The sequence below is a fragment of the Carica papaya genome, chromosome 3 (genome assembly GCF_054855325.1).
Source record: "Carica papaya isolate Zhongbai chromosome 3, ASM5485532v1, whole genome shotgun sequence".
NCBI classification, from domain to species: Eukaryota; Viridiplantae; Streptophyta; class Magnoliopsida; order Brassicales; family Caricaceae; genus Carica; species Carica papaya.
In genome coordinates this window covers 21,316,252-21,337,145 of record NC_142311.1, presented here as the reverse complement: position 1 = coordinate 21,337,145, position 20,894 = coordinate 21,316,252, and the positions used below count along the sequence as shown (strand labels likewise).

Below are 20,894 nucleotides of genomic sequence, written 5' to 3'. Positions count from 1 at the left end.
AAGACCAGGTTTTCCTTTATATAGTAAACTTGACTGGTCCCGTAAACATTTTACCCTCATATCTTTTATGCTATTAATTTCTACTACCCATAGAAATTATAATACTAAATTTCTGTACACGTTATAAAATCTGAAGAACATTGCTCATCTTTCAAAGTGTTAAAATGTCAAGTTTCTTGATTATTATTTATTTTGCAATAACTTTAGGTACTACATTCTTGTGCTCATCTTACTCAGCAACACAAATAGGTTATGATGCAAATTCCCTCATCATTGATGGTCACCACCGGATTATTATCTCTGGTGCAATTCATTACCCTCGTAGCACCCCACAGGTATTGTATAATTATTGTCTAACTATCCAAAATCTCGATCATTTATTTGAAATTTATTTTTTTATTCAAAAAAATATGTAGTTCTAAATATTATCTCTATATTATATTACTCTTTAACACGTTGTACAGATGTGGCCAGATCTAATACAAAAAGCAAAAGATGGTGGTTTAGATGCTATCGAAACATACATATTTTGGAATATTCATGAGCCACGCCGTCGCCAGGTTTGAATTAATAAATATATATTTTACATATATGTATTAATATTTTATGTGTGTAAACTTGAAATTGGTTTAGTGGAACAAAAAACTTGAAATCTATTTAACTTTGCCATTTATTTATTTTGTGATGTTGTAGTACAATTTCACAGGCAACTTGGACTTTGTCAAGTTTTTTAAGCTAACGCACCAGGCTGGTCTATATGGAATTCTGCGAATTGGTCCTTATGCTTGTGCTGAATGGAATTTCGGGTAAAATTTTTGCAGTTTAAAAATTAAAATTATTAAAATATTCGTGATAAATTATATTTATGTTAATTGACAGGGGTTTTCCTGTTTGGCTAAAAAATATGCCAGGGATCGAGCTTAGGACTAATAACGAGATTTATAAGGTCATAATTGATATTCTTCTATATGAGCTCTTATAATTAATATTCTTCTATATGAACTTAGTTTTTAAAATAGTATTTTCACATTATGTTTTACTTTCATTGTTTTTATCCAGAATGAAATGAAAATTTTTACTACCAAGATTGTGAACATATGTAAGGATGCAAATCTATTTGCCCCACAAGGAGGACCTATAATTCTAGCCCAGGTGCTTTTTTCAATATTACTACAGCTCTAGATTTTCTTTTTTCTTTTTTTTTTCAAACAAAAATTTTATAATTAGTTAGCCATTGTTATAACTTCATACAGTAAATTTATCACAAGATCTAATTTATTGATGTCTATACATGCATGTAATAAATTCAATATAGGTTATCTATAAATAGAATACTCATTCTTTTTTTAGTGTGTATGTAAAGTGTTCAAATAGTTACCAATTTAATGGCCAATTATTCTGAAGTCTAGTTGGTATAATGTTCATCCATTTCCTAATTGATAATCAAGACTTTTATAATTATTCGCAATGGTAACTAAATTTCCAACTTAAAACAGTTAAAAACAAGGGTTGTCATTGATTAATAGAAGTAAATAATGAGTGTTTAATTGAGAGACTGAATTAAATGTTTCCCTCTTTATAAATGTTTCCCTCATCTATAAACAGGAAATTTTAAATAATGCAAGAGAACAATTCCCCATGAATTCATTTCTTTTAGAACAAAAATTTCAATCATAATAATCTTTATGTTTGACAAACAACATCGAGTAGAAGGATAGGAGCCAAAAAACTGAATTACTCCTGAGAATATATAATAAAATCAGGGTCATAGTTCGCCTTCCACCTGAAATGTGTAAAATTTCATTAAAGCTTCTAGGAAGCCAAATACAAGAAAAATGCAAAAGAGACAAGCTTATAGCTAAACATCATATGATCAGCCATGTTTCAAGATTATTTGCCTTTTGATTCCTCAAAAAAGACAATTAGTTTGGAACTACTTTCCACTAACATGAGTAATGCCTCTTTTTTATGCCATTTCCAAAGTGAACCAGACAGTTAAAGCCTCTATTACTTTTACGTAAGCATGCTATAGAATCTTCTTTAACCCCACAAAAATTATAGAGCCATTATAATCTTCGCATATAACACCTGAACTCATCTGATCTTTAATAATTAGTGTAGTAGTTGCATTAATTTTGAAAATAACTTTTGGAAATGCGACCAACCATAGAATTCATAGACAATGCATTGTTTGTATCAATCAAATTCTCACTTGTAGCAATAAAGTTGTTTCATGCTCTAGTAAAAATAGTCATGGAGATTTATTAAAAAGAAATATGGTTCAGTTTATTCTCATTCATACATTCATGTGTTCTTTGGCCAACATTATATTATGAGCATGAACCACTTGTTATTTACCTTGTCAATAGTTAAACCATTTTATAGTCTAGAAAGAAAAGGTATTCTAACTTTATTGTGGCTTCTGAGGAGATTAAACTTCCATATAATACTAGCATAGACACAAGTCTTTAAAAGTTATGCAATTGTCTCCCTCTCTTCTCCATACATACAACAAATTGGATCAAAACATTAATTCTTTTTTTACCCAATCTTACCTTCACTAGCAATGTAGTATTACATACTCTCTATATCATGTGTTTAACCTTAGGGAATATTCGAGTCATTCATAATCTCTTCCATAAAATTTGTGGCTCTATAAGGAACTGCTTACATTTTTTATGCATATTTTATTCCAAATTTTATAGTACCCTATCTTGATAGTACAGTCTCTATCCCTTGTATATATCGAAATAATTACCTTTGGAGGTAGTCAATGACTTAAAGAAAAACTAAAAATATTATACCCATCGTAAGAGTGGAATGTATCTTAGATAAGAGGAATAAACTAATAATTAGTTTATGAGATCGAATACTAGCATATAACATGGAAAAAAAGCTAGGGTTTTTTTTCTCTTTTATTGATTAGGATCATTTTTCTTGATTTTTGGCTTATGCCAAGTTTTTCATAATATTTTTTCCTTGACGATATGCCAAAAAGGAAAACTAGCTACTCAAGATATAGAATGCAGAATGCAGAATGCCTCTCCCCCACACTTAAACTATATATTGTCCCCAATATGATGTAAATAATGAAAAATAAAAATGAAGTGACAGATTAACTCCCCTGGTTACTTGACTTGGAGGTGGGGTGCACTGGGAAACATCACATTTTGAGAACTATCAAATGTGTTGACAGGTGATATAAACCTTGGGCAAGGCTTGTTCGGTTGCTCGAGAGTTTTTTTTTTTTCAACTCCAGCACCTGAATTCCCTGTTTTTGCACTCTAATCACCATAGAACTCATGTTAACTCTGAGATTAATGCTATAAATAAATTAAAATCACTGTTGCTAATAAATTTAAAAAAAAAGAAAGAAAGAGAAAAATAAATGGATTACTTCCCATTGGGCGCTCCTATTTAATGTTTTAGGGTAGACATTGTCAGTTCTTAAGCACTCTAATCAGTCTATCTTTTTCTAGGCTACTTAGATCGTTAGAACTTATCACCAGAAATGTCTCTTATTCTCTCAAGAACACATATTTCAAATGTTCAGGTGGTGATTTGAGCTTTAGTTTTGGTGCCTACAAAATAGAATGTAGACATTTTGTGTCAGAAATAAGAAGGTCAACACACGATGCATTACTCCTTTGAGGTTTAAGTGCCTCCAATTCGAACATCATATCTTGTGGATTCTTCTCAACAACAAGATCTTCTTCTAAAATTTTTAAGTTGTTCACATCAAAGTCATTAGAAACACAATGTTCAGCTTATCAACATGGCTTGAATTAAAATATTTTTGACTTAAAAGACTTACAGTATCCACTCCATATACACAAAACACGTACTAGAATACTTTATATCATCATAAATATTAAATTTTGTCATTTCTCCATTAAATTATATTTTGAGTGTATCATCCTGCACATCTATTTTCATATTAGTCGTACTAAGAGAAGATCTTCTGAGTAAAATATCAAAGGAGTTAGATGATTTATTATCCTTCATATCTAATACATAAAAATCAATAGAAAAAAATAAGATTATCAACTTTGACAAGCACGTCTTCTAGAACCCTTTTAAGATAAACAATTGATCCATTGGCTAGTTGAATTATAACACCTATTTTTTTTAATGGATCAGCATTTAAACTTGAATTAAATGGACAAAGACATGACATTTATTGATGCTCCTAAATCACACATGACTTTCTTTATTTTTAAAGTGCCTATCTTGCAAAAAATAAGAAACATACTTTAATCCTTACATTTTGGGGGTAGTTTCATTTAAATTATAGGTGAAATGTTTTCTCTCATGTTTACCCTTTCATTGTAGCTCAACCATTTCTTGTTGGTGCACAGTTCTGAAATAGAACTTAAATTAATTTGATGAAATCTCACAAATACATTGTTGGATTTTGTTAAATTTATCAAATAGAAAAAATAAATAAAGTAGCCACTCATGGTGGATTTCAATACAAAAGGAGTTCTTAAAGATTAAAGAGAATAAAAAAGATGAAAAGAGAGTGCGGAATCTACCGCTAAAGCTCAGTGCGGCCTCGAGAAGAAGCATGATGATCAACCTGCTTGTCAACTGCCATCTTTATAGAAAATGGCTAAGGTTTTTTTTCTTTTATCGATTAGGATCATTTTTCTTATTTTTGGCTTATCCCAAGTTTTTCATTATATTTTTCCCTTGATTTTCGGTTTCAGATCTTAGGTGGAATGACATCTTTTTCAAGATTTGAAAAGCACACGTTTTAATTTAAATCTACTCAGCCTTGCCCAATGCTAAGTTGTCTGTCTACTGGACCCAAATCTTACTAAAGGCTTATTTCTGGGCCGATGACTCTTTTCACAAACTTTTCATACTGTTTTTTCTCATTTCATCCTTATATCCTACCTAAAACAAAACATAGAAAATCCCTCGAATTGAATAGTATACCATCAAGTTTAACAATCCAAAAGTAAATGATAGTGATGTCGTTTTAAGCCACTATCAGGTATTTATGAGTCCAAGTCTCCATATTTTGCCACTACTAACTCTCCATCACAATTCCTCTTCTAATAAGTCTTAAACTGCTAAGATACTTATCCAAGTATAACTAAGTCAGTTTTCTATCCTTCCCGATATGAAATAATAGTTTACAAAATATCGAGCTTTGATAACTTTAAAAATAAGGGATCTAGGAATATTTACTATCCTCTATACTTGTTTTGCAAGAATAGTGAAATTAAAACATTTAAAATCTCAAAAACCCAAACCTCTATTAAAATATAAGGAATATAGTTTTGACCATGCTACCTAATAAATACATCACTCTTTTTCTTTCTGTCGCCATTAAAATCTTGCTATGATTTCTCCATTTGGGTGTAAATGGTGTATGGGATGAGCTAAATACTCATAATGTGTGTTGGGACATTTTGTGCCACTGCTTTAATTATCACCTCCTTCCTTGCCTTGAACTATTTTTTCATCTTCCCCTATTGAACTTTTTTAGCAACTCAATTCACCAAAAAATTAAAAGTTCCTCATAAAGATTATCCATTAATTACTAGAAGACTAATATACACACCATGTCTTCCAACAATGTCTACTTGTAGAACGGTTTTGAGCTCTTGTCTTAATTGTCTCCCAACACCTTTTGAGAAAGATATGACCAATTTATACAAGTTAATTGTCTAATATGAAGCTTTTAAACACTTTAATAAGATATTCATAAGAGTTTTAACATCATAAAAAATGGACCATCTGAAAATAATACTATCATTTGCAAATAAAAAATGAGATGCTAATGTAGCTAACTTACACATGTTGATCCATGAATTTGCTTGCACTTTCTGTTATTCTAATAGGTCTTATATAAAGGCCTAGAACTTAAAGGAAATAAAGTTATAAATAAAATGCGAAAGCGAAATAATAGAGTTTAGATTTACATTTCTTACACAATAATTTAGGATGCTCAATGGGTTTACGGGAATGTCTCTTCTAAAAGAACAAACGAAAATAAAAAAAATAAATAAAAGGCAAATAACTGAGCATTTTAAGACGACCTTCACTAACTTTTGAAGAGAGTCCGGGTGGTGAACTATTCACAACCCTCGTGTTGATCAGGGTTTAGATCTTGGTACTCTTAATCTAAAATAGTTAATGAAAGGGTAAGGTATACTAGTCTAATAAGAATATAATACTGTTCACCGATAGGAAAAAGGAAGGTTGGTAAAAAATTATAAAAACAACCAATGGAATTCTTGATTTAAGTAAATTCATTTACTATGAAGAAAAAGCATTTATTGCATATATTTACCGTTGCGAGATTTTTAAAATCGATCTATAGAGACAATAACTTAAATAACATCCTAATCTCATATTCAAGTGAGCAAGAGCAATAATTTTTCCTTTTTATTTACCTACTAGTATCCTTGGGGGCCCATAGGGATGTCCCACTACGCGTGAACAAATATCCAACATTGTCAACTAATCGGCCGTTCCCATACCCCGTCCGATATGAGCGCCAAAAATACCATCCCTCAATACCTCGTCCTGTATGAGGGTGAATTGGGCCGTCCCCATACTCCGTTCGGTATGAGCGCCAAAAATATCATTTCTCGATACCCCATCTGGTATGAGGCAACATTTACGGCAGGGTTCCCTATGTACTTGGTCTGTCCACTATCTCTCAAGATATCCAGTAAAACTACAATTTATTAATTCACGTGACCAAACAATTTCTCGTTTGCAAATTAATTTCTAATTTCACAAATCAACTGTAAATCATGTAAAACAAGCAATATATATATCAAGGAAGCACAACTGAATTATTTAATTATTTCAGTATATCATCATGTATTTAAATCTGTAAATTTAACAATCAGTTACACAAGATAACAAATAAATGACTAACCGGTTTTAGCTCTATTAGTCACCTGTAATTATTCTTAAAGTTTTTTAAATTACATAAAATATTATATTATCAATTATTAAGCTTCAATTCTATAACAGAGAACAAGGTGAGAGATTCTTACCCGAATTGGTATCTGAAACACCGAACTTTCTACTGCGCCTACTAGCGATCCCTGGGTTTTCTGAATTTTTTTGCGGAGATTAAAACATGCTTCATGTACTTAAAAATACCCTGAAAAATTCAAAATCGGTATTAAAAACCTTTTTAAATCAATTTCAAAATTTTGGCACGATGGCATCGCCACCCGCAGTAGTGGTTTGCCTCGGCCTGGCCGCTTTTGGTTAGTTTGGGCCAGTTTTAACCAGTTTTATACACCTCCCTACGAGAGAACACGTTAGGCGATCTCGGTTGGTCAAAAAAAGTCAAAAAATAGAAACCTATAGGTGGTGAAATTTTCTAGTGCAGCGGCTCCACCGACTCACCTTCACAGTTGGGCCTTTTTCTTTGGTCAATCTATAAAAGACATAACGGTGAACACAATGGTAGAAAAATCACAAGAAACAGAAAACAGGAAGGGGTTCATCAGAGGCGGTTGCAGGTTTTGCTTGCGACAGCGGCCCCAGATTTTGCCCGCAGTTTTCGGTTCACCCGTCATTTTTTTTACTCTGATTTAGCTATAGAGGTGCTCGGAATCAAATTCCGAGTGGGTAGGAAAATTTTTATCTTTTGTAGCATTCAGAGGTGTCTCCAGCGCGGCGGCAGGCGGCAGTCGACTCCCTTCTCCGGTGACCTGTTCTTCTTCTCTAGCAGAAGGCTGGCGGCTAGGGTTTGAGTTCGGTGTGATGTGAAATATTTATATCTGTCTCGCGCTAATCTGGGCTGTTTATCGCGTTTGATCTCGACCGTCCGATCGCCTTTAAAGAGAAAATAAATATGTACCGTTCATCGCGATTTGATCTCGATTGTCTGATCGCATTTAAAGAGGGAACAAATCTGAACCGTTCATCGCGTTTAATCGCGACCGTCTGATCGCGCTTGAGGAGGGAACGGATCCAAATCATCCACGCGCGCGGGAATGCTTCTGGGCCGTTCGATCGCGAGGCAAGCAGATCGCCAACGTGGCCTCTCACATGGCACCGAGTCAGTGTGCCTTGCCACGCAGCATGCTCCGATTCGTCAAGACTGCTAACTGGGCAGTCCTATGTGGTGCAATTTTTCTTAATTGCGTTCTGACCCTCTAATTTCTAATTTTTCTTTTAAAAATACCTTCCGAACTCAAATTTTCAACATTTTTTCCCAATTTTTTTTAATTTCGTCCTCAACCTATTTTTTTTTCATAATTCCACATTAAATTAAATTTTATTAATTTTAAAATTAAATTTTTATACATTTTTTAATTTTAAAATTAATTCCGGACTAAATTGCGGGTCCGGGTATTACATCTTAAACAAATAAGGTATTAAAAATCATTATTTCAAATCCGTTTCTTCAAATAAAAAACTATATTGGATTCTCATTTCATAAAATATAGTATGAAACTATGGTAACATATTCTGTAACAAAAAAAAAAAAATCATCATGGAACCCTAATTTTGACAAAGTATTTTTCAAAATAGACCAAGTTACCCTATTATATTCTTTGTTGATATCTAGTTTTAGAGCAAAAGTTCCCTCTTTCAAGCAGTATTATTTTTCATGCGCATATCTATAAATGTAGGTTCAAATTTTTACTAGACATAAATTTTTCTCTTATAAAAAATTAATATTAATCAATGATAAAGAATGGTGTTTCAAATAATTCATAGTTTAGGATTATGTAATAATTTTTTCTATAACTAAAGGTTAAGAGATGGATAAGATTCTATTTCGAGCTGAGCGTTGAGGCATTTGGGATTATCATCAAATAAGGATAATATGTGCTCGAGAAAGAGATGCAATAAGGTGAGAGAGGCACTAGAATGAAAACATTACATAAATAGATTAATGTTTGGTACCCCTACAAGGAGAGACATCAGGGTAAGTGAGGCACAAAGGCAAATGAAGCAAAAGTGTTTCTCTTATATATGGAAGTGATCAACGAGAGATCGATAAAATTATGAATAATAAACTTATGATAATCTAGGGAAGTAAAAGATTAGGTGTCTCATTTAAATATTTTTGAGAAATAATTTCTATGTTCTATAATAATTGTAATTATTATTGTTATTTAATATATATATATATATATATATGTATGGACAAGTAGATCAAGTGGACCAAATAACATTAACTTCCTAAATTTCTTTTTCCTTTTAAATTTTTTTGTTGTCTACGGAGATTATTTCGAATAAGTAATACGAGATGGTGAAAGTATTGTAAAAAACTTAAATAAGAACAATCATATGTTGTAATGTGACTATAAAGACTGCAAAATGCACAAGAAGGTGGAAAATTAAAAGCGATTAACTTCATTATTTATATACCTTAACCTATTATCACATGCTTTGCTTTCTGACTTTGGGCTCCAATAATGCATGTCATGAACTCTTGTACAGATTGAGAATGAGTATGGGAATATCATGGGACCTTATAAAGAGGCAGGTGTGGCATACATGAACTGGTGTGCAGAAATGGCTATTGCTCAAAACATTGGTGTCCCGTGGATCATGTGTAGGCAGGATAACGCTCCTCACTCTGTGGTAATACATATATACACACACACACACACACAAGCATATATACATATATATATTCCTCCATATTTAATTGAATTGCATTGTGATAATGAAACATTAATATTTTTATGAACTCTGGTAGATCAACACATGTAATGGATTTTATTGCGACTCATTTAAGCCAAACAATCCAAAGAACCCCAAGATGTGGACTGAAAACTGGATCGGATGGTGAGCTTTTTCTCCTTTTTAACACCTTATATTTACTTAGTGCAAAATCTCTATTATATCCACTCGGAAAAAAATATAATTGATGATTACTCTTCTATTGGGGTTAAAATGCATCGCTATTAATAATTTCATTCAGTTATTAAGTTGAGTAACTTAATATTAGAAAGTTATATAGTCAATAAGGTCACCAATATCTAAACATGTATAAGTGAATAAAAATCAATTTAGGTACAAGAAATGGGGGGACAAGGACCGCCATAGAAGTGCAGAGGACATAGCATTTGCTGTTGCACGATTTTTCCAAAGGGGTGGAGCCTTGCAGAATTATTATATGGTTAGATTGTTCTCATAGTTGAATTTATGAATATTGATCAATTCGTTCATTTTTTATTCTAAAGATAATTTATTTTTTATATTTTTTCGTACCCAATTCAAATTTCAGTATCATGGAGGGACCAACTTTGGTAGAACATCAGGCCTCTCAATTACAACATCTTATGACTATGATGCTCCAATTGATGAATATGGTATTTTTAATTTCTCTATTTTTTAATTGATAAATTTAACAAATTTACCAAACAAAAAAAGTTTGATATATATAATCCTCGATTACATTATGTAACTCTAACCAGTCATTATTTTTCTTTAAAAAAATTTTGGTAAAGGCAATCCAAGACAACCAAAGTGGGGACATCTCAAACAACTACATGCAGCTATTAAGTTGGGAGAGAAGATCATCACTAATGGGGCAGCAACAACAAAAGATTTGGGCAATGGAGTCGAAGTAATTAGCAATAAAAAATTTTAAAGAAAATGCATAAAATTAACAAAAAAAATTTATTTAGAATTAAGTGATGATATGGGAATATGGATTTTCTGAATTTCAGCTAACCACATTTACCAACAATGCAACTGGCGAGAGATTCTGCTACTTGAGCAATTTGAATACAACAAATGATGCTAATATTGACTTGAAAAAGGATGGGAATAGCTATTTTGTTCCAGCTTGGTCTGTAAGCATTCTTAATGGTTGCAATAAAGAAGTTTTTAATACTGCCAAGGTCAACGTCCAGACTTCTCTCATGATAAAGAAGCCATTAGTTCCTTCGTTCTTTTGGACATGGGCGCCCGAGGCCATGGACAACATGCTTAATGGCATAGGTAGATTCAATGCTTCACAGCTTCTTGACCAAAAACAAGCGTCTTCTGATGCTAGTGACTACTTATGGTACATTACAAGGTAATTTTTTTTCATCTAAAAATTTTTTATCCTGTTATACCATAAACTTATTCTGAATTAGGAGAATTTACTTATAGTGAGAAAGGTAGCACCTTTTATGATCCTCAACTGGAACATATTTTTTTTAGGTTTGAAAGTTGTTCAATTCACAATACTTGGATTTAATGTATTATAAATAGTACCAAAGTAACAGGCAACCTAGTGTTTCTATGAGCCGGTTGTGGGTTAGAAAGTTATTAAATTAATTAAAAATGGTATTAAACTATGTATGAACTTGATGATTTCATTAAGATATTATATTGGATCCTGTATAGAGTTTATTATTGATTACAAGTATATGATACCTAAATTTGACATTAAAATGATTTCATTGAGATGTTATATTGGATCCCGTATAGAGTTTATTATTGATTACAAGTATATGATACCTAAATTTGACATTAAAATGATTTCATTGAGATGTTATATTGGATCCCGTATAGAGTTATTATTGATTACAAATATATGATACCTAAATTTGACATTAAAATGAATGTCCAGAGTCACGCATACTAGAGCACCCATCTTGCTTTATTCACTTCTATAATTTTTTTGCTTGAGATAGTGCTGTCGTCAATAAACCAGAATTGAAGAATGCAAGTCTTTATGTGAATTCTTCAGGAGAAATCCTTCATGCATATGTCAATAAAATCTCAATCGGTAATTACATTTCTCCAATAATATAATATCAGTTCAGCATAAATAAGGTTACTAACTAACATCTTTCTTTCTTAATTCTAAACTTTGGCACAAATGAGAACAGGTTATGAGATAGGAGAAAAAGGTTTTCAATTCCAGAAACCTGTTTCCTTGAAACATGGAAGAAATGTTATAAGTTTACTTAGTGTCACAGTTGGCCTAAGGGTATATATATCTCTTTCTCCACTATGTGAACTGTATGTATATATACATATATTTATGTTGAGCTTGTAATCTGAGTTGAAGTAGAAAATGGACAGAATTATGGCTCGTTTTTCGAGATGGAACCTAATGGCATTCGTGGAGGGCCGGTGAAATTGGAGGACTCCAAAAACGTTACTCTGTTAGATTTATCATCCAACACATGGAATTATAAGGTAATTGATTTTAGAACTATAGAAGATTTAGGCTCTAGAATAGGATATTGAAGTTGTTGAAAATGAAAATAATATTAAAATAATTGATAAAAATATGTTACGATTTTAAAAATAATTTTATCTTTTTTAAACGTTGTAAATAAAGCTTCATTACTATTTTTTAAACTTTGATTTTTCCAGTAGAGGTTACATATGATTACATATGAATATAATTAATATATGAAATTAAAAAATTCAAAAGTAATTTTTGACAAGTAGAGATTAGAGGGTTTGATGTTTAAAATTTGGTAAACACATGATTGAAGTGTGCCATTTAAAAGTATTATTGTGTTGAAAGGTTGGCCTGGATGGAGAAGAGAAAAGGATGTTTGATCCAAGCTCAGAAAAAGGGATTGGTAATGCCTGGAAGACCTCAGGAAAGCTCCCTATTAACAGACCCATGACATGGTATAAGGTATTTATATTCCTTGAATGATATGTATGTATGCATATATATATATATATATATATATATATATATATATATAATATACTAAGAGATTGACTCTTGCCTTGTAACAGACCACATTTAAAGTATCCAAAGCGATAGATCCCATGGTATTGGATTTGCAAGGTATGGGGAAGGGACAAGCTTGGGTGAACGGAAACAGCCTTGGGAGATTTTGGGTAACACAGACAGCTAATCCCAGAGGTTGCAGTGCCACCTGCAATTACCGAGGAACTTATGCAGTAGCCAAATGTGAGTCTAACTGTGGCAATCCTTCCCAAAGATGGTATATTAATTTCCCTCTTATATTAATTTGTTAAGCCATTTAAGTATGATGATACAATACTTTGATAAAAGGCATAGTTACACTTTAAAAAGAATGATAATCTTATATATTAGGTATCATGTTCCGAGATCATTCCTTAATGATCAAACAAATACATTGATTTTGTTTGAGGAATTTGGGGGAAACCCTTCAAATGTGTCTCTCCAAACAATAACAATAGGAACAATTTGCGGTAATGCATACGAAGAGAGCGTGTTGGAATTGTCATGCCAAGGAGGCCTAAAAATCAGCGGAGTCCAATTTGCTAGCTTTGGAGATCTGCAGGGATCATGCGGTTCATTCCGTGAGGGCTCTTCAAATGTTGCCAATACCATATCCATTGTGCAAAAGGTACTTTTATTCTTTTGCTTGTTCTTTAATACATTCATCGTATAAGTATACTTTATGTTTATTCATTTTAAGTTATGCTACTTTTAAAGCTATAACACTATCTAGCAATAGATATATAGTTGAACTCTAATATATGAACTAGATTGTACAATTTACAGGAAGAACTTTATGATCTTGCAGGAATGTGTTGGTAAAGAAAAATGTTCAATTTTTGTATCGGAAAAAATATTTGGAGATGGCTCCAAGAACATCATCCCCAACAGGCTAGCAGTACAAGCTGTTTGTTCATGATCCAAGGTTGGACTTAGTTTGTTTGCAATAAGGACTCAATTCTCTGTATTCCTTTCACCTTTTAGGTAACACAAAGAAAAATCAGCTTTTAGGTAACATAAAGAAATCTCTCCATTGTCTGATATATGTAACAATAACTTATTTTTGGTATATATCCACAGCATCCATTGATGCATAAAATTTTTGTGTCACACGTGCTAATGCAAAATCTTTTAAACTCAAAAAATCATAAATTCTCAAAAGAATAAGATTAAAATCCATGTTAAAGGTACAATCAAGATAGATATTACGTTATTAAGATTGAATATAAAAAACATAGGCTGATATTAACTTTTAATGACTTGAGCCCAAGGAATGGTACAATAATGTCTTAGTCAAAACTACTAACTCTTAGAAGTTTTATATGAAATTGTTAGCAATGAGTAATTAATTTGAAAGCTAATTATAGATATCTATTAATTATACTTGTCGATGTATGATGTAATAGAGCTATTACTATAATGCTCAGTTTAAGAAAATAAATAATTATTATTTTATTATGAATCTAAGAGAAATTATATTAAAAACTTATAGGACTATTTTATAATTTAGTATAAATTATTAAGTAATTTTTTAGTTATAGAAAGAGTAAGCCTATATCTAAGTTAGTTGTTAAGTTTTAACTAAAAGACTCTAACACTCTGAAAAGAGAATGTAAGAAAATAAAATGAGAGGAGAAGACGAAGAGGAAGGTTGCAACAAGAAGGTAAGTTTCCTAAATTTTAATTAGAACTCAGTTGCTTATATTTAGATATAGAATGATCTATATATATATACAAGGAAAAAAAAAGGTTACTGCAGTAATAGCATTATAGTCATATTTTTTTATTTTTTTTATCAATTTTCTACAACAATCTTGATGAGAAGTGCTTGAATAAATTTATGAAAAGTGACAATTAAGTAAAAAATTCAGTAAACAAATATAATAAAATATGCTTCAAGATGCACAAAAACAATCACAGAAAAACATAAGGATTTTTAACGTGGAAAACTCTTTCAATGTTAAGGATAAAAATCACAGAACATCTCTTAATTCAAGTAAAAAAGATCTACTATCAAAATTAATATTTAAAGCAACTAAAAGCTACCACAATAATACTCAAGTAAAGTTTCAACAACAAATCAATCAAATAATAAAAGATAAATAAAGGAATAGAGCAATATCATCGAAATAATTACTGTTCACACAAAACAGATGGGTTCTGATTGTTCAAATTCGATCACCACCATTCAGATCAAAGACTAAAATTTCAGCCCAATCAGACCACAAATGACCATTCGATCATATAGGAAAGTCAAACTAATCACTTTATGAAAAGAAAACGTGAACACTAATTTCGAACTGAAAATACCTTAAATCCAGCCATCAAAAAACGATCTCCACCGTTCAGAATGAATAACAATGAGTCCTCTAAATGTCCACCAAATTTTACTCTGATTGGAATACGAATGATTGTCTGATTCTTAGAAAAACTGAAATTGGTCGGATATAATTTTTCCAATAAAAACCCCTTTTTCTCTCCCTTTTTGTTCTCTTTCTTTTTGGTAGCTAAAACTTGTCTCAATAGTAACTTAGGTTAAAGTGGTATAGGGTAAAAATATTAATAGCCCTAATAGGCTAAAAGAAGTGGGCTCAAAACAACATGGGTTTTTCCCACATAAGAGGGAACCCAAAACCCAACAATTCTCCCCCTCTCAATTATGTGGAGGAGTTTGCCAAATCGGCAACCATACAACATACTTCAAAGTTCACTCTTAGTAAAGCCTTTGTGCATATATCAAAACCATTATCATCAGTGTCTATCTTCCTAAGTTCAAGCTATTTAGAATCCAAAACATTAGAAATCCAATGATACCTCATATCAATATGTTTGAATCTACCTGGTGGATGTCGAATCTATCAAAAACAAATTCTTAATTAACCAATTAAATTATATTATAGTAGTAGTAAGAAGGGTTGAATCCATAGGGGATTGGAAATCAATTTTTTTTCTTAACCAACGAATAAAAAAAATAAGGGAGGTTTTGTAGAATTCAATACGCAAAATATACAATAAACAATGAGTAGAATAATATTAAACAAACTCTTGGCTGTAAGTATACTAAAGCAATTATAAAAAAGATTCTTAGTTGATGAAATAGCTAGCTCCAGTAATGTAGTTGATCATAAATGCAAGGATATGTTTTACCCAAAATATGGCATACTAGTTATAGTTTTCGAAAATGTTCCGAAAACGAATCCTTCCTTATTCTTAAACCAACAAAGAAGCGTTCATTAATTAGTTATTTGCTGTCAAACAGTCCTGAAAATGTCCACAAAATTTAACTTATCAACAGCTTTGAGAGCTAAAAGGACCAAATTCAAGTTGTCGAATTCATCCACGTGAACTGGTCAACTAGATTACTTACCTCCTCAGTACGATACTGATCGCTACTTGATGCCAGAACCACTCAAACAATTACAGATTTAAGGGATTTGGCTAGCTGTTTATGGTTTCTTTTCTCGTATGATGGACCCTGTTCAAACGGATTCAAAACAACAAATATATATAGGTGCAGGAAGTAAATAAATACCAATTCTAAAATAAAACTCAAATTAATTCAATTAGATCTCACAAATACATTGTTGGAGTTTGCTAGATCTATCACCTAGGAAAATAAAAATAAATCAGTCACTAATGGTGGGCTTCTCAACAGAACTGAGTTCTTGGAGAGCAGAAAAAAGAAGAAAGAAGAAGAAGAAAAATTGCAAAAGCAACAATTGCTGTAATTTTAAGAAGAAGAGAGATCATGATTCTGCTTGGCATCTACGATTTATATAGTAAAAAGGGACTAAGGTTTTTGCCTTTTGTTGATTAGAATCTTTTTTCTTGATTTTTGGCTTATCCTAAGATTTTCATAATATTGTTTTCTTGATTTTTGACTCCAGATCTTAGTTGGAAGATATCTTTTATATCTTTGAAAAATGCACGTTTTAATTTAATTCTACTACTGTGCGCGACTCTTAAACTTTATCAATGCTAAGTTGTCCGTCTGCTGGATCAAGCCTTGCCTAAGGCTTGTTTATGGGCTGATGACTCTTTTCATGGTGACACAAGCCTTGGGCAAGACTCATTCCATTATTCCAGAGTTTGGCTTCTTTTCGACTCCAACACTTGAATTCCTCGTCCCTGCACTCTAATCATCATAGAACTCAATTAACTCAGAGAAAAATATTATAAATAAATTGAAATCATTAATGCAAATAATAAAAATCGAAAAAGAAATTATGAAAAATGGATGGATTGCCTCCCATCAAGTGCCCTTGTTTAATGTCCTAGGCTAGACATTGTCAATTTTTAAGCACTTAAATCAGTTTGTCTTCTTATAGCCTACACAGCTTGTTAAAACTTATCACCAGAAGGATCTCATATCCTCCCAAGAACATATATTTCAAATGTTCAAGCAGTTGTTTGAGCTCCAATTTTTGTGCCTATAAAATAGAAGATAGATAGTTTGTGTCAAAAATAAAAAGATCAACACACGATGCATTGCTTCTTTAAAGTTTAAGTGTCTCCAATTCGAACACCATATCTTGTAAATTCTTTTTAGTAGTAAGATCTGTGATATCCCAATTACTAATTAAGATATAAGGATGTCATATACGGAAACATATTACGAGTGCATAGTAGTTAATTGTATGCAGTAAAGCAATTTATTACAAATCCCTTACAAAATATATGAGTTCCAATTACACATATAACTGAGGTCAGAAGTAGAAACAAAATACAAAATATCAAAATACAAAAATGGTCGCTTATTTCACTGTGTGAAAGTCATGCACTGAGATATAGATCCACGGGATCCTCAAAGATTTTAAAGGGTAGGTCAGCGATTGGTTCCTTACTATCTTCCTCATCCAAAGGGGGGCATAAAAAGGGGTGAATTCTATATACTCAGTAAGAAAAATTATATTTAAATAACATCATAAGATTTTAAAAGTGAGTAATTACGTCATTAATACTTACATAAAGAGTCATATCAGAGTCCTTTCTTAAATTATGAAAATAAATTATTTATTTTAAAAAATATCAAATTCATCATGTCATGGCAAATCAATCAAATCGATCATGCTGATAATAGAAAAAATCAAACAAATCATGATATGCATAGTTTTTTGTGTCATTTCTTCGTGAAGTTATTCTGACTTTCATCTACTGATAGTAGATACGAATTTTTAGCTACCCATATGGAATGACTAATTTAGATATAACAGAAATTTGCGGCTTGCTAAACTAACAGCACATTTGCGGCTTGTTTAATCATGACACGATCTATGGATACGGCTATGCTAACTACAGTTGTCATATCAAAAAAACTGTTGCCGCAGCCGTACTTCGCCAAAGGTGACCCCCACGGAAACATTGTTTTGCCACTCTCGTCAGAGGGTACGGCGTCATCCACAGAGAGCTGTCATCTCACGTCTTTTCAGACCAGATGGGGCAGAAATAGAAATCCCTCAGAGATAAAAAAAACCTAATGAAACATTTTATAAATTATGCATGTCAATACAGATACATATTTCTCATACTATTTCATGTTTAATCATGTTCTCATATTTCAGCAATTGATTTTAAGCATTATATCATTCAAATCACATACAAATCATCACGTTCATGTACGATCATATAACATGCATTATCAAATAAACATTTACTTCGTTTAGACATAATCATGCAAAATCATAAATTCAAGCTTCATAATTTAGCTCTAGAAATGCTCGTTAGGATATTTAAAAGTAAATACTAAATTTTTTATCGAAACTTTAAAGTTTTCTACACCTTTTCTTCTTTTTTTCCTCCCCCTTTCTCTTTAGATCACTCCCTCCCTCTTTAAGCTCTAGGAGGATGGAAGAATGGAATGGAAGTGATGAGGAAATGGCGAAGGGAGGGTCCCTATTTATAGAAAATAGGGACCGTTAGATTTGCACCAAGTGACAAATTCTGGTGAGAAGAGAGGAAGTCAATGGAAAAAAAAGTGATTTGATGACTGACATATGTGATCAACGGATAGATGAGGAAGAAAAAGAGGAACTAATAGTCCATTAAGCATCAAAGAAGCTCGATAGATAGCTAAAGATGGTCCATTAAGAGAAAAAATACAAAGCAAAAACAAAGGAGTGTCATGATAACAGAGACACAATGTTAAGGAATATCTCTTATGAAAAGGAAAGTTTGATTGTACTTCCTTATAGGGAGATTCATTTTGACCTTAATCACTATTTGCATAGTTATACTGTTTTTCTCTTACAGATAATTATCATGGCAAGTGGGCTACGAAGATTTGATCTAAATCTTGGAGAAATTGTGAATCAAGTCATGAAATATCTCAACAAAGTAGACATACCGATGAAGTATGGTGTGTTTCCTATTATTATCATTGACCATTCTTTTTTTGATAAAAGTCGAGATTTAAAGACGCATCTTTTTGAAGAAGGGAGGGCATGATGTGATATTGGATAACCCAAATTTGGTGTCAATGATGCCAATCTGCATCCAAGAGAAATCCAGCAGGTCTCGACTCAAACAGAAAAGTAAGTTCTAATTTTTTAAATAGAAATGTTCATAATAGGAAAATAATTTCATCCATGTCTACTTTCCTAATTGAGATTATTCTAAGAGATGGAACAAGTTTGTTTAAGCCAAAGGATTTAAGCCCCAAGTAAGATTAATGAGTTTAAAGAATTGTAAGAAGCCCACGCTCGAGGAAGATAACCCGCGTGACCCAAGCATGCACAGCCCACATGCACGTGGCATGCGCATGTGCGCTGCAAGGCCCATACATAGGCGGACCCAGTAGGTCTGCCGCATGGCCCAGAAGGCCTGCCAGCATCACTCGCAGAGCCTGCCACTCGCGCGCAAGCCCCAAGGGCTGAATGTGTGCGCTCCACATAGATGGGCCTGGGACTGCCCCAATGCACGACCCACGGCCCAACCTGCGGGCTTGCTTGGGTTGCCCAAACCAGGTCGGCCCGTTCTCCACCTTTTTAATTAATTAAGTTATTTTATTACTTTAAAAAAGTTTTGGGACACACTTTTTAATCACTTGTGTTTTTAATTAAAATCTCACATCCTTAAATTAATTTTTCCATGTGTTTTACATAGAAATCACATGAAATGAGTCTTATCTTATTTTAATTATTATTTTGTTATAAATTCTATCCCTAAAATTATTTAATTAATTTCTTTGTATTTAGATGAGATGGAATAAATATTTTATTATGTAATTATCCTAAAATTCAACATTATTTTATTAATTTATCCAGGAGTTTTGTACTCATCTAGATTATCTCAGAAAATAATATAAATAGGCATTTCCTCATAAGTTATAAACACACAAATTACAATCAATTTGAGAGAAATTCTTGAAAGTTTAGACTTTTCTTCTATTAGCATTTTTGGTAATTTTGTTTTTTCAAGTTCTTTGAGGAGTAAAAGTGTACAGAAGTCTTGTTGAGACAAGGAGCAGAGATTAATTTATCAGTAAGTCTGTGGTATTTTTTCCTTTATTATTTTATTTTTTCTATTCTTTATTTTTATATTTCTTGTAGAATTGTAGATTCAATTAGAGGGTGGGTTTATTTAGACTGTTAAAGTTTTGTTATTGCATACGTTGAGTGAGTTATAGGAGTTGATTTGATTCTCCCATACCCTCCTGCGTCAATTATCCATGAAAATTTATGATATCTAGGAGATACAAGAATTTATGTTTGAGTTGTAATATTTTATATTAATTCAGTAATTTTATGTACTAACTATAAATATATCGACTAATATTGATATCATTGTAAGATAATATATTAATATAACAAATGAATGTAAAATATGAATTAAATATAATAAAATAATTAGTTCCAAAGAGAAAAATCATCAAAAATAAAATAAAATAAATCATTCCAATGAAATGATGAGGAGATTAAAGATCAAAATTCTCAAGATAAGAAGTAGATATGCGCTTCTAAATAATAAATTAAGATAATTAATTATAATTTTTTTAAAAAAGATTATGTATCTGATAATGTAGCGCCCGGACCGAGGAGAAAAAAAAAAAAAGAAAAAACCACGTCGGCAGCCACGTCAGCAGGCCCGGTCAGCAGTCCCGGCCAACCGGGACCTGCCACGTGGCAAAACTACGTCGTTCCAAAAAGGGCCACGTTGGCGATCCGCGTGGGCTCGATCGGACGGCAGATCAAACGTGCGATCGGACGACCCAGATTTAAAC

At 32.2% G+C, this 20,894-nt stretch overlaps 1 protein-coding gene across 4 annotated transcripts; it reads left to right on the top strand.

The window, feature by feature from the left end:
• The first annotated feature begins 76 nt into the window (after nt 1–76).
• On the top strand, nt 77–13,786 carry LOC110818496 (beta-galactosidase-like). 4 transcript variants are annotated; one of them, XM_088216261.1, is made up of 18 exons: nt 78–335; nt 465–560; nt 694–806; nt 880–946; nt 1,060–1,152; nt 9,436–9,579; nt 9,698–9,786; nt 10,015–10,120; nt 10,229–10,313; nt 10,452–10,570; nt 10,674–11,026; nt 11,631–11,725; nt 11,829–11,929; nt 12,025–12,141; nt 12,479–12,595; nt 12,703–12,914; nt 13,028–13,304; nt 13,485–13,786. In XM_088216261.1, exons 1-18 carry the CDS (start codon nt 165–167, stop codon nt 13,593–13,595), a joined length of 2,466 nt encoding a protein of 821 aa, XP_088072387.1. In that variant the 5' UTR covers nt 78–164; the 3' UTR covers nt 13,596–13,786. The 4 variants fall into 4 exon arrangements, with proteins under 4 accessions (XP_088072390.1, XP_088072387.1, XP_088072388.1 ...); XM_088216264.1 differs by lacking the exon at nt 13,485–13,786 and having other exon boundaries at nt 77–335; nt 12,703–12,880; nt 13,028–13,216; XM_088216262.1 differs by lacking the exon at nt 78–335 and having other exon boundaries at nt 469–560; nt 912–946.
• The last annotated feature ends 7,108 nt before the right edge of the window (nt 13,787–20,894 follow it).

Bases quoted from the DNA above. Each gene is read 5' to 3' on its own strand.
- LOC110818496 (XM_088216261.1), top strand. From the start codon at position 165: ATGTCAAGTTTCTTGATTATTATTTATTTTGCAATAACTTTAGGTACT. The intron at 12,596-12,702 runs GTATTTATATTC...GCCTTGTAACAG, and splicing joins GACCCATGACATGGTATAAG to ACCACATTTAAAGTATCCAA. The intron at 12,915-13,027 runs GTATATTAATTT...CTTATATATTAG, and splicing joins GGCAATCCTTCCCAAAGATG to GTATCATGTTCCGAGATCAT.